The 15,059-nt window shown below is 35.6% G+C and overlaps 1 protein-coding gene across 4 annotated transcripts in view; it reads left to right on the forward strand.

The window, feature by feature from the left end:
- The window catches only part of Mpp7 (MAGUK p55 scaffold protein 7), a 235,856-nt gene that overhangs the window by 141,190 nt on the left and 79,607 nt on the right, over positions 1–15,059 (forward strand). For all 4 annotated transcript variants that reach the window (XM_076831406.1, XM_076831405.1, XM_076831408.1 and 1 more), the window contains 2 exons: positions 10,826–10,903; positions 13,725–13,805. In XM_076831406.1, the coding sequence (XP_076687521.1) occupies positions 10,826–10,903; positions 13,725–13,805 (159 nt within the window). The remainder of the gene's footprint in view (positions 1–10,825; positions 10,904–13,724; positions 13,806–15,059) is intronic.

Raw genomic sequence — 15,059 nt, forward strand, 5'->3', positions numbered from 1 at the left:
AAGAATAGCTATCAGAACCAATGGTGGGAGAGCTAATTTTGGTTAGATGGGAACATGGGGGAGAGTTTCTTTTTTTAAATGGCATTAGAGTTGAGACACAGAATTGAGTGTAGACACCCACCTCTGCTACCCCCAGCCTGCATCAAGGACATTGCAAACAGGAAAAGACCTTGAGAGTGAAGGGACCTTGTAGATTGGAGGACCTAGCCTAAACTCCTTGTGTTTGGAACATGGAGGAGCGTGGTTTGAAATCAAATTCTATAGGGGTCACGCTCTACAGAGCCCCAAAGCTAGCTTGAGTTTCCCAGTGCATTGACAAGTGTACCCTTAATCTTTAATGCAATGAAAAGCCATTGAAAGACCTAAATAAGGAAGTGACAACTAATTTATGATTCCTGATGTTTCCATTGTGAATGAAGTCTGCTTCTTTTCCAGTACACATTTTCCATACAGTCACATTGGAATGCATTCCCCAGATACTAGCTCATCTCAAAATGATGCATTTCCACATTGATTCCAGTAGAATTTGGGACTGTGGGCACAGGGTCTTTAAACTCTTACAGGGAGATGATAGCAGACAACAATGGAAGCTGCCTTTTCATGGCCTCTGAATTCTGTGGTGACTCTTTTTCTCTAAGAGTCTTTCCATCTAGCTGTGATGCTTTCTCCTGTGTGAGGATTTCGTTCCTCTCTCCTTTAGGAATAGGACACTAGAGTGAAGCTGCTTCAGGACAGGTCCTGGTGCGTATGTAAATCAACATGTAGATTCTACCTCAGAGTCCTCATTCTGACTGGAGTCGCACTGTTATTTTCAACTTGCTCTTTCAGTCTTTCCATCATTTGCCACGTGGTATGGTCAAAATATATTCCTGCCTTTTCTGTGCTCCTGTCAGGCTTCTCTAAACCTTGCGGTCCTGCCTTTGTTCAGGTTCTCTGTTTCTGTTTTTGTTTCTGTATTTGTAACTTTGACTGCTTTGAAGAAATGTCAAAGGAGATGGCATTTAGTTGGACCCTCAGAAATACATATTCTCTCTGTGAGCACAGATGGTACCAATTCTGCTCTGATTTTTATCTTTAGGTCTTGCTTTTATGCTACATATATAGAATAGCAGTGGAGGGTAGAGGAGGATTTGGGACTTAAAGTACCATTTATTGGATATTCTCTGTTTCCAGGGGTAACATGAAGCTCTTGTAATGGCAACTTTATTTAATTCTCAGCATAAGCCTATGTAGTAGGTACTGTTGTCATCTCTTCTAAGTACAAGGAAACAAAGGTTTCCTTGTAAGTTAATAAGTTGCCTAAAAGCAAGTAAGGGGCAGAACTGGGAATTAAACTCAGATATTGGTCTTCAAGGCTCTCAGGAAGCTATTCTGATTCTATTTTTTAATGTTGTAAGTTCTCTGTGATTCTTTCCTTCATCCTGGATAGCAGTGACATCCCTAATACACAGTGGGCCTAAATGCTCATCTTGGGAGCAACAAGGAAAATAGCAGTCGGGAAGAGTCCAGCTTATTTCACAGAGGCCACAGGCTGGTACTGAGAGGAGGAGGAAGCTGCCCGAATCCACCTGGCTGCCGAGAAAAAGACAGGAGAGCTGGGGGAATCTCGGAAGGCACCTACCCTGAGCATGACAAGTTCTCTTGGAATCTGTTCCCACTGGGGCAGTGTCCTCTTGACTGTGGAATGAAGCACAATTTGAGTTATGTGTCTCCTCTTCTTTAATGGCTTGCTATTCTTTTTAGTGGGTAAGGACCAAGCCTTTTCACAGGAACAATCCATCAATCCATCTGCATTTTGGATTGTTTTCCTAGTGGTGGTGGGGGGGGGGTGACACGGGACATGTAAACAACTTGCATACCATTTCCAGGAAATCCTGGACCAGTTGAGAGCCATCCAAACTCAGTTAGCCCATGGGCCCTAGATATGCAACTTTCTACCAGCTAAGTCGTTTCCTTCTTTCTTTAGTCACTAAACAATTTTATTTTAAACCTGTGATTCAGTGCATGTTTGTTAAAGTGTACACTTACAGTGGTGCAGGCCTGTATAACAGCAGATTGGGAGGTGGAGGCAGGTAGATTATGAGTTCAAAGCCAGCAACTTAGCAAAACAAAATGGGTTGGGAATGTAGCTCAGTGTTTAAGCACTCCTGGGTTCAATCTCTGGTGTACATGTAATTGATCTCTATGGATATGTTGAAAGCTGAGTTCCATGACTTCATTTGTAATACCATCCAATACTGCTTTGATAAAAAAAAAAAAAAAAATTAACAGTTCCTAATTCTTCAGTAATTGTTAAAATTTAGATTTATTTTTAAATGCTGTATCTGATCATTGTAGTATGAGAGTAGTGAAAGATGTATGTACAGGTCTTGGGTTGTTTTAAAATAAGACAGCTCATATGCTTCTGGATTGGATAATTCGAGTTTAGTTTTTTTTTAATTGAATCACTAAGATATGTAAGGCATTTTATCTTGAATATTGTTCTGGGAACTTTGTTTTTTAAATTTTGAAATGGATCTTGCTAATTTGCTGAGGCTGACCTTGAATTTGTGATCCTCCTACCTCAGCCTCCCAAGTTACTGGGATCACAGGCATGTGCCACGGCGCCTGGCGAAACATTGCTTTTTAACTGTGCTTAGGAACATAAGTGCACTCACAGAGCCTTTAATGTAGAAGGCCCATAGACAAAAGCATGGGAATCTTTGTTGTAACTTGAAAAAGTAATTCCAAATTACATGAAATATTCAATTTTTTAAAAAGCTGGAGGTATAGCTCAGTGGTAGAACACCTGCCTAGTAGGTGTGAGGCCTTTGGTTTGATTTCTAGCACTATGAAAAAGACCAAAAACAAAACAAAACAAAACAAATAAAAAACACTGAGGTGAAGTAAAAATGCCCAAAAAAATGAATCTCACAAGCAAATGAACATAACTCTGAACTTCCTATATAAATCAACCTAAATTGTTTTCCTGATTATTAAAAAGTCACTTTGTTCCCTTTCATATTGTATAAGTGAACCGACTGCTGCCTTGTTAAGAAGTGAGAGTTACTTTACAGTAAATAATTAATCCAGCCTTTAAAAAAAATATTTCTTAGTTGTTGGTGGACCTTTATTTTACTTATTTTTATGTGGTGCTGAGAATCCAACCCAGTGTCTCACACATGCTAGGCAAGTGCTCTTCCACTGAGCTACAGCCCCAACCAATTAATCTTCTAGGTACAACAAGTACCTAGAAATTCTGGGTAATTGCAAACATTCTTTAATTTTAATTTTTTGGGGTTATTAATTTTCTGTTTATTAGTTAAATAGAAAGTACAAGCTTTAGACCTTGTCTGAATGGAAAGTAAGTGTGTTTATTACTCTGCAACATGACTCCCCTATAGCTCTTACCAAAACAGCAATATTTATACATGCGATTTCTTAGTACTGATGGATGTTCCTTTACATGCATTGCCAAGCTTGAAAAAGAAAATAGGCGGAAATCCTGTAGTTTCAGAAATGAGTGGTAAATTGAATACTTTTCTGGAAACTGCTTAAGCTCCAGTTATATCTGTGTTGTGGGGATTGGGTTGGGGATGGGGCTCACTCCCCTATAATTTAGGCTAACTAAAGGTGGGGAATTGGTACTGAGACACACATAAAATGGCTTACTTTTCTCATCTCAGAAGGTAAGAAAAATTCCAACTATCTGTTAGAGAAATGGCAAAGAAGCTGTTTTGTCTGTTCTTGGGATTAGGTGGTAACAGAAAATAGTCTACTTTCAGAATCTGTGATGTGGACTGGTTGGTCCATAACTTTGGATGTGAGGTTTTTGATCCACCCCATCCAGGAGTCCTACACTGTGAAATTAGCAAGTGGCTGGTGAGATTTTAAGGTCACTCATCAGAAGCAAATAAAAATATTTTCTAAAAGAATATACCACCAACCCCTGGATGACTCTTAAAAAGCCCCATGAAGGTTGCACTAACAACCCCAAATTATAAAACACATGAGAAAACAGTTTAACCTCAGTCACAACCTACAGGCATAGCAAGTACCAAGGTTAAAACCTGAGCATCTTATATAATAGAAGTTCTCATACCTTTAACATGTATGTTTAAAATGATATCCATAGTGGGGTGGGGACATAGGAAGAATGAAGGAACTCTGGTTTGTGTAGAGGGGAGTGAGGGGAGAGGGGTAGGGTTGTGGGGATGGAAAGGACGGTAGAAAAAGGCAGACATTACCCTATATACATATATGATTACACTAGTGGAGTAACTCTGAACCATGTACAGCCAGAGGAATGAGAAGCTGTGCTCCATTTGTGTGCTGCATATCAAAATGCATTCTACTGTAAAATAAATTAATTAATTACAAAATGATAGGAAGGCATAAAAGAAAGCCACAATCATTAGAAAAAAGAACTACTAGAAAAAGAGAACAAAAATATTCATAAAAGAACCATTTTGAACCATAAGAATAATAACCATAGCCATCAAAAAGAAAAACACATGTAACTCTGGATAGATTCCTCAGAGATTAAACACAGTTTAAGAGAAAAAAAGTGAATTGGAAGGTAGATTTAAAGAAAATTTCCTAGAATGTAGAGATAATAATGTTGGGTAGGACACAGCAACTCAGTTTTCCATGACATATGGGTAGGTGGTAGACTGATCCTAAAAGCCACATGGGGGAATATATGCCTAACAAGCTTTGTCCTACTAGATATTAAGAGTGTACATAAAAATATAGTAATGGTTTTGACTCAGAGAAAGACAAAGAATTGAACAGCATGGAAAGTCCAGATACACTTGTATATAGAGTTTATCTTTAATATATTTTAAATTTTTATTCATTTTGTTTTATTTTAATTTTTGAAACAGGCACTCACTATATTGCCCAGGCTGATCCTCCTGCCTCAGCGTCCATTAGCTGGTATTATAGGTACCCAGCTATGTGGGAGTTTTAAATAAATAATAAGTGGAGAAGAGTAAATGATGCTATTAAGTTAGAACCTCTCATGGATGCAAGTTCAGTATACACAGTATAACTATAATACTTTGAAGAAATCACAGGACTCCCTCTTATATTAGGATTGGGAATGTTCTTTTAAGAAATGAAATCTAGTCGGATGCAGTTGTTTGTTTTTGTAATTTCACCTACTCAGGAGGCTGAGGAAGAGGATCACAAGTTTGAGGCCAGTATTGGCAATTTAGTGAGGCCCCCGTCCCCTCCTTCAACAAAATGGGACGTGGGAGCTCAGTGGTAGAGTGCCCTTGGGTTCAGTTCCCAGTACAGCAAAAGAAACAATCAAACAAACAAAAAATGGACAATCATGAAGAAAAATCTAGATATATTTGGCCACTTTAAAATAACTTCTGTTTGCCCAGGGCCAGCATTTAAGATGGGATAAACAATTGGCAAACCGTCCAAAAAAATGTAATGGTAGGTACAATGGAAGTTTTTAAAAATTTATTTTTTATTGCAAATTCACAAATTTATGGGTTACAGTGTTGTAATTCAATATATGTGTACAATGTGTCATGACCAAATCAGGATAGCTAACATTTTCCTCTCATTTATTAAGCATGTTTTTACTTATGTGAATGTGGTACAGTGTGACATTTAGATGCATGCATGCATAAAATATGTTTCTACTCAGTAATCCTTTAGAGTGAGATGCCAAACTGATGCATTGATGTTCTCCAGGGGGTATTTTGGAGTCCCGAGTTCCTTCCATGTGGTGCTTTGCTGTCTCCTAGTGTCTTATTGTAATCTGCATTCAGGTGGTATAAGGAGAAGAGTATGGAGGAAAAGCATACTGTTTTTTGTTTGATTTTTGTTTTTGTTTGTTTGCTTTAAAGGCCTTAGCCTGGAAGTGGCATTGGAACTTATACTTAACCTTTCATGCTAGACAACTAATCCCGGGCACTAACTGAGCTGTAGGAAGGGAAGGAAAGACTGAGCATTACAGGACATGTAGCCCTTGACTAAGCAGCCACATCCCAGCTGTGAATCTGTTATTGTGGAGGGGAGAATGATAATGGGGAGCAGCAAGCTTTCCCTCCCTCACAAACTATGATGAAAAGGCAAGTCCTAGATCTCAGAGGATATATAGTAAATCCACTGTGTGGTTCCATGTCATAGCCATCTCCAGACAGTCTGATAGCACCAAGTGTTGGCAAAGGTATAGGGGAACAGAAAACAGTGAACTCCTGTACATATCTGTCCTGGTGCAGGAGTCTTGTAAAAGGATATTCAATAGCAACAATGTAGAAACAACTGTATTGGCTTTAGGTCAAAGTGTGGATATGCAAATACTGTTAATTATTGTGGTAGTATGTTATTTTAACTATTCAAATAAATCAACTAGTTCTACATGTGCCAATGTAGATATATCAACGTAATATTGAGTGAAAAATCTAGTGGTAAAGGAAATAGTGCCATGTATGTGCATCAAAGAGATAAATAATAGTCTATATTGTTCATAGATGTTTGTATGTTTAAAATCCAAATATCCAGCAATTTCTTTTGCAGAATATGTCCAGCAATTCAGCATGATTCTTTTTCCTTGGAGGAAGGAGAGAAGGAAGGAATGGAAGTATGGGTCTTTAGCAATATCACTAATGATAAAATATAATGAACTTATCTGAAGCAAATATGCCAGGTTAATATGTTTGACTTTGATACTGTGTATGCAGGTGTTTATCATATTTTCTTTTTAAAAAATGTTTAAAGTGTCTCAGTAATAGGATATTAATCAATAAGGCATTTCAAAAAATTTTAAAGAATGATGTACTATATACTGTGTGTTCTTTAGGGCCTCACTAAATTACTTGAGGTTGGCCGCAAACTTGTGATCCTGCTGCCTCAACCTCTCAAGTTGCTGGGATTACAGGCATGTGTCATAGTGTTGAGCTACTAAAAACTTATTGATAAATTTAGAATGCATGAATACTGATTTCACATGAAGTATAGATCTATAGCAATATTAAGTCAAAATTTATCATTAAAGACAGAAGCAAAACAACGATATGAATTTTATTACTTTTTTGGTAGTTATTAGCCATGTGAAAATTAACTACAAGAGAGAGGTTAAGCATATCAAATTGGAAAGGAATATGTGTACTGTATTGTTCCTTCTGTCCTCTTTGTTATTATTTAGGTTTAAATTTCCTCTTTATTGTCTCGTTTTTCTTTTGACTTCCAATATTTTTCTTTTGGAGAAAGATTAAATTATTATTATTTTTTAAAAAGAGTCCAGCCATTACATGTAAAAAAATTATTTTTACACAACATAGTATGTGATTTCCAGCTCTCTTGGCTGTGATTGTGTCTTGTGGGTTTTCTTTATTTAATAATCAGATCTTCCCCCACACCCACCTCCATTTTTTAAATAAAGTAGATGGCATATATGTGTTCATACAAGTGTTAATTCCAGATTGGTTATTACTGGTTAACATAATAGAGATTCAAACTACTAAGCAGTTATTTGTACTGCTTTTTATACTTAGAAACCAGGAAAAGGATTATAGCTTTGGTTTTTTAATATAAAATAATTTAGAAAAAAACATGATGGAGTTTTTCAGTGTAAATACCTCTACACATCATTGAGAGGTTTAATACAAATGATTGTGTTGGGACTAGTTTCTAAGTCCTATGCGTACTCTGACTATGAAAGCTTCATTTAAAAAAGTTCTGTGTATAACTAAAATTAGATTGCTCACACCAAATTCCCTTACTAAAAATAAAATTTTTAGTAGATATATAAATGAAGGTAACCATAGCTTTCTTATAAGAACTGGTTCCACATAGAAATGATTTTTATTTTAACTGACTTTTTCTAACTCTACTGTAACTTTAGAAAACAAATTCTTAGGGACACATACATATGCACCGTTTAATACAGCATAATATATGTAGATTTTGAAATGTCCTCTTAATAGTATATTTTAAATATTTCAGCATGTCATTATTTTAGGAGCTTTCTGTGGAGTAGGTATGTCTTTCTGTCTTCTCTCCAGACATCTTTTTCCCTAACTCCTTTCCTCCCTGAATTCCTTCCCTTATTCCTCATGCTCACGGGAGAAAAATGAAAGCACACTGTTATCATTATATGGTTGGATCTGCTGTGGGAAATATATAGTTAAAAATAAATGAGATTTTGCCTTCCATTTAATAATAGGTGTTGATAATTAAGCTACCTCTTTGGTTATACATCTGTCTACTGGATTTTAAAATGTTCCTACTCAGAGCAATTTGCCAAGCTATATTAGTGAATTTTTCTGGACTATAAAGGAAAATTATAGAGAGTGTAATGTAAAGGTAGGCTATGTTCTCCAACAGAAAAGCTAGTAGCCACATGTATTTCAATTTGAATTAATCCAAATGACATAAAATTAAAAATTCAGTTTCCCAAGTACATTAGTCCAGTTCAAGTGCTCAATAGCCACGTTGCACAAGTAGCTATAGAGCATTTCAGCCTCACAGCAAGTTTTGTTGGCTGGCCTTGAATGGTATCTATAGGTGATACCTGTTTATTTTTATTTATTTTATTAGAATTTTAAAATGATTTTATTCCCTGGATATTATAAATACTAATTTTTAGAAACAAGGAATAGCTCAAAATTATTTCACGTGTATATATATTTTTTAACTTTCCTCCCAACTTAATTTTTAAGATTTTAAGACTAGTGAAATAAAACATGTATCAACCTGGGATTGCCAGCATTTTGCAATTCTTGAAGAACATTTAGAAAATTCTTGATAATAGTACAAAGTCCAGGGATGGGGAGGTGAGGGTGTGGGCTATTATCTTACTTGGTGCTTACCCAGAAGATGATGGAGGAGGAACTGTTTGTTTTTATAAGATACTCAGAAGAAGCAGAGTCAGTTTCTTTGGGGAATATAATTTTAGGGTATAATTACAGTATTAATCCAGGAAAACTGGGAACCATCAGAAAGAAGAGATAAGGGAGAAGGATGGAGAGGAGCCAGCATAATCCTTTTAGTTGTTGGGGACCTTCACTATTCCTTGCCATCTCTCTCCTGAGTCCTTTCCGTGCCCTGTGTACAGGTTACGTTCACTCAGCACTGAAAGCACCCAGTGAGGAACTCGACTTGTTGGTCTGAGAGGCAGGAAAGTGGGTGATTAAGAGCTCTGACGTGAGCCAGATGGCTGGAGCTTGAGAGTCCAGTTCTGGCTTTTTTACTGTCTGTGAGAGTGTAGCAAGTTATTTAACTCCTATATATCTGTTTATCTGTAAAGTGAGACAATCTTACTATCTACCTCTTCATGTTCCCTTAATGGATAAGGAATGAAGAGATAAAACTCATTAAAGACTATATTGTTAATATTGCTAACAACTGTTATATAGGTAACTTATGTTGGTAAGTGCCCAATAAGTATACGCTTCTATATTTATTATATCAGGGAAGAAGACATTTAAACAAGTAATTGCAGTAAAGCTGGATGAGTTTTATAATAGGCTAAGTTCAGTGTTCCATGATCGCATATGTCAAAATGACCTAATTCTTGATAATTATTTAACCAAATTTAGCTTAGCTTTTAGTATGGCTGGGTTTTGTTTCAAACTATACTTTAATAGTTTCTTAAATGAGATCTTATTATTTTTATGATTTGTGTTCTTTAAAATTTGTTTATTACCTCAATGTGATAAATGTTTGAAGGCTCCAAGATATTAAGTAAAAATGTTGTCCTGATCATTCTGGTAATATCATAACTGTCACAGTTCTTTCCCGGATGCTTTACATTATATACCAGGTTGCCAAAAACGTAATAAAATCCTCTCTTAGCAATAGCCTCTGGCTAATCAAAATAAAATCTGTCTTCCAGACTTTTACAGGGGAGTTTGGTTAGCTTCGAGTATAATTAAAAAGCATATTATTTGATACCTATTAAAGACAGGAAATTGTGAGGTGCAACTGGTTTTCGTATATTGTGGGACATTTTCTTTAACTACATATAGAAGCTGCTAAAGTGAGTTTTCAAGTAAAAAATATGAAGTACACCTATGTAAGAGCTGAAATAGATTAAACTTAAGTACCAACAGGTACACCTTTATCGAAGCATCATTTACTTCTCAACTTTCTAGTATGAGATTTTCTTAAGGACTCAGTTTGCCTCATGTAGCATTAAAATAGATTCTTGCCTTTGTGTTTCTTGGGTCACAATGATAGGAAATGAAGGGCTAAATTCCTTTTAGTTAATATAAGTTACATGTTTTGTAATATGGAGAAATGTCTCTAGTTATGAGGAATCTCTTTGTTTCATTGAAATCTGAATTTGGGGTAAAGGTTAGGGAGTTCAAAAATAAATGAGCAATAGGTAACAGGAACAGAGTGCTTGGTAAGGTGTTTCTGGACTTGATACCCAGGTATTCATCACACCAATTGCTGATTCTTGGTGGCTCCTACGTGCCAACCTCTCATAGTGTTGCTGCTGACTTATTGCTTTGTTTTACTTATGTTTTAAGGAAAATAAACTACAAATAATACATGAGGTATCCAAGCTATATATTTTAGAAATTATAGAGCTTTAGAAACGTGACATGTTTATTCAGGAGGAAAACCTAAGGTTTAATTTCTATGTGGGTCGGTCCTATTTAATGACGATGCTTTTCTATTTCACTCCACATAGTAAATATTGGATCACAGTAATAGATGAATTTTGTATACATATGTGCCACCTTTAGGTTTATTTAAACACGTGGCTATAGAAAAAAGTCCAAGGAATCCAATTCTATTTACAGTTATAAAAATATTTAAATATCTGTGATTGTTTGCTAGCAGGTAAGCTCACATTTGTTTGATTTTCTTCCAGATTCATGAAAAACTCCACTACTATGAGAAGCAGAGCCCGGTGCCCATTCTCCATGGTGCGGCGGCCTTGGCCAATGACGTAAGTGTGCCTTTCTGAGCTCACGGGACGTGTCTGCCGCAGGCCTGGCAGAGGTGGAACTCATCCTAGTGCAGACAGATGTGTGTGATCCTATGAGTGAAAACCAGAAGAAGTTGCAAATGTTTCCAAAAGCCCTGTCATCACTGAGCTTATGCTGATATTATGTTGATTTTCATTCACTTTCCTGTTCTAAAAATTGTGCATGCAGCTACCCCTGTGTTCTGCCTTAGTAACGACGTAATAGAAATTTTAGGCTTCAAACTCTATGGAGAGAAAGAAACTGTCAGGCATTGGTGTTCTGAGAAAGTCACAGACAAGGGGAAAGCTTTGGAGAAATAAAGACAAATGAGATAGTTATATTGCTGACAGTACTAAAAAATGACAGGTACTAGGATAGGAGTGAGGCATATGAAATACATAAAAAGACAGAATTGTTTTTAAAATGGATTATAAAGCACAGTGATGATTTATGGATATTAGACCTTTCCAAATTACCTTCATAACCAAAAAATAAATTTTAGAAGCAGTTGGCATTGATGGAGTAGTTAATTTCCTGTAGCTATAATTTTATTTTAAGCCTGGGGGAGGGGAAACAAACTTGCTGATTCCTACTGTTAACTTTCGGATTCGGATGAATTGAGAGCACACCTGGATAAACTATAAGGGACACTCAGCTAGACGAGAAATGTGTTTAGTGTGTGGTAGTGATATCCTGTAACTTATTTGTTGCTCTTAAATTTTTTCCTGTATCACCATAAGGCAAACTGTAATTCAGTTTAGTAAAATGCCAGGACCATAATATAGTAAGAAAAAAAGAATTGACCATCTTCAGAAGTTGATTTTCTTTGATGTTTTGTATCCTAATTTAGAAATTAAAACATATGTAATAACAATCCAGTTATGTGTATTGGTTTAGTCCTCAAATATTTTCTATTCTGTATTTTTATCTCCAGACATATGTTTCAATACATGTGTTTAATGAGGAAGCTTACTTCTGCATTGTAAAGCTAAAACTTTTGAAACAAAGGTGAATAAAAGTATATATATAGTTACATAATTAAGCTGCAGCTAACATTTGAAAAAGGCTTTAAAACCAGTTTTCAAACAACTACTGCTGAGGGTTTTGGGAAAAAATTGTGTAGAGACCTATGTAATTGAGCCCCAAGCATAGTACATAGTAATTTTTTTTTTTAAATTAGAATATGAGATTGAGGATAGAACTCAGGGGTAGAGCACTTGCCTAACATACGGGAGGCCCTAGAGTTGATTCCTAGCACTGCAGAAAAAGTAAAATAAAATAAAATAGTAGACCTTATTATTAAATATGATCAACACAGTATTTTAATTCACTATAACATTATACTTAAATGTTAAACATGTATTATTATGTATTAAGTGAGTAAAGAATATGAAGAGCCTTTTGTATCTTTTTGTAAGTTAAGAATTCTATAAAAATGTTACCCTGGGCTGGGGATTGGCTCAAGCGGTAGCGCGCTCGCCTGGCATGCGTGCGGCCAGGGTTCGAGCCTCAGCACCACGTACAAACAAAGATGTTGTGTCCGCCAAGTACTAAAAAAAAAATAAATGTTAAAAAATTCTCTCTCTCTCTCCCTCTCTCTCTCACTCTTTCTTTAAAAAAAAAAAAAAATGTTACCCTGAAAAAGTAAAAGCAATTTTTGTAATATTATTTGTCAACTTTCTCTGATTTTATTTTCTGTACGAAAAGTCCATTTCCAAAGATAAGAACCATTGTTTTTAGCATAAAAGAAACAGTAGGGGCAAATGGAAAATTCATGCAGTATTTTAAGATAAAATGCTTTTATATACTTTGAATTATAAACCATATGTTGCATAAACTTTATCTTTTTTATTTGTGTCTTGATTTTCTTATAGAATTATATGATCCTTACTGAGAAATTTTTATAGGAAAGTCTCAAGTTTTTATTTATAACTGGCAAAAGATAAGACAGTTGTACGTATTTATGGTACACAGTGTGATATTTTGAGGCACATACACACACACACACATACCCTTACACACACCCGCCCCCACACACACACCCCTACACACACACACACACATATGATTAATTAGCTTACCCAACAGCTCAAACATATACCATTACTTTGTGGTAAGAACATTCAAAACATTCTTATTGAAGAATATGAGGCAGATTCAAAGTTCCAGTTCTTTCTTCATATCAAATTGACAAATGGGAATTGTTGATCATTACAATAAAGTACAGTCAGCATTTTTGGTGCCAGAGTAGTTCTCCATCTATTATGGGTTTATGATTAACTTGGTTTTTATTTAATAGACTTCTTAGTCTGTGTAGATAAACATAATAAAAGTTTCAGGTCATTTACTCTATTAGGATCATTCTAGTTCGTTTTACCCTAGTTATAAACAGCACGGCTACTGTGGATTTTTGGAAACCCTGTGGATTTCACCACCTCATTCAAAAACTCTCCATCTTTTTTTTTTTGCACAGTGTCTAAACTTGATCCAGTTCTTTTTACAAATGGTCCTTTGTCTACGTGCAAAAGACCATTCACACAGATGAAGTGCTGGGATTTGCCCTCATTGCAATAAATCAGAAGTGACGTGGCTGATATGATCGCGCAGGTTGTACTCAGCCCAGAGCCTGGGCTTGAATCTGCTCTTCTAAGGACCAGAAAAGAAGAGCACTGATTGATTTCTTTCATGCTGACTTAAATACTGGAAAGTAATAACCTTGAGCAAAATAGATTCTCAGTTCTGCACAGAACCTCACAATGCTCTTGCTAAACGTTACTCATGTCAATGTAATCTTCCTTGCAGCTGGCTGAAGAGCTTCAGAACAAGCCATTAAACAGTGAGATCAGAGAGCTGTTGAAACTACTGTCAAAACCCAATGTGAAGGTGAGGACATGTTACTCCTGAAATAAATACCTTCTGAAAGGGCCACTTTCTGAGTCTTCAGATGAATTGTGTTTCAGGCATCAATTTTCAACTGAAGGTATTTTCAAGTAGTACACAGTATTTTATTAGCCCGAATCCTAGTAAGGTAAAAGAATTATAATGTTGTGACAAGTACTACCCAGTACTTTAACTGGGAAACTCGGTATTTAAGTTGGCTTAATATAGTGCAGCTTCAAGGTCGTTTTCCTTTACAATGAAATTAAGAATACAAAATACAGAACCACAATGATTTTGTTTAGGTTCATTTAACTTGGCCAGTTAATGATTATTTTAATATATTTGACAAATATCTCTATTTTTCTGTAGGATTATTTTGGCACTCTTCTTTCCCCTTTCCACTGCCCCATTTTCTATCCTTATACTAATTCATGTTTCAAAATATCATACCATTTTATAGAATAGAGCAGTTGTCCAGGGTCAAATATCTCTTAAAATATTGATAGACTTCAATTCTGTCTTGCCTGCTTCCTCAGAGTTTATTATTTATTCACTTATTTATTTATTTATTTTCTGAATGTGATTGGTTTGGAGAAGGCATTTCACAATTGTCTTGCTCTTATTCTAAGGTTATCAGTACATAAAATTCTATAATGCATACATTGAGAATTTGAAACTACTGTAACTGTGTGTAAAATGGTTTCCATGAGTCACAATTACATATGAATTTTATAATTGCATAATTAAAATGATCAGTTGTCTTATGATGAATACTGGTAAGGATAGATAGAGTGTTGAATGAAAACTTATGTTCAGGTACAAAAGCTGATTTTTGCCTTCTTGGAGAAATATCCCTTTGAAATTGTGCTGTATTTGGTTTTAAAATTTATATTTTTAAATTTTTGTTGAAATCAGGGCTGAGGTTATAGCTCAGTGGTAGAGTGCTTGCCTAGCATGTGTAAGGCACTGGGTTGTATTCTCAGCACCACATATAAATTAATAAGTAAAGGTCCATCAACAACTAAAAAAAATTTTTTTAAAGTTATTGAAATGAAGTATAAAATGGGCCATAGTATCTAATCCTTATAAGTACATGAATGTATTGAAGTCAGAAATAAATGGACTATGAATAATAATGTGAGGGTAATTAATTTCTAAAGGTTTAGGAGTCTAATTAAATTTTATTTCCAAAAGAACAAAGATCAAATTAGAACAGAAAAGTTGCTTAATATTAAAAAGAAAGGGTGCCACATGGTT

Source organism: Callospermophilus lateralis, chromosome 13 (assembly GCF_048772815.1).
Source record: "Callospermophilus lateralis isolate mCalLat2 chromosome 13, mCalLat2.hap1, whole genome shotgun sequence".
Classification (NCBI taxonomy): domain Eukaryota; kingdom Metazoa; phylum Chordata; class Mammalia; order Rodentia; family Sciuridae; genus Callospermophilus; species Callospermophilus lateralis.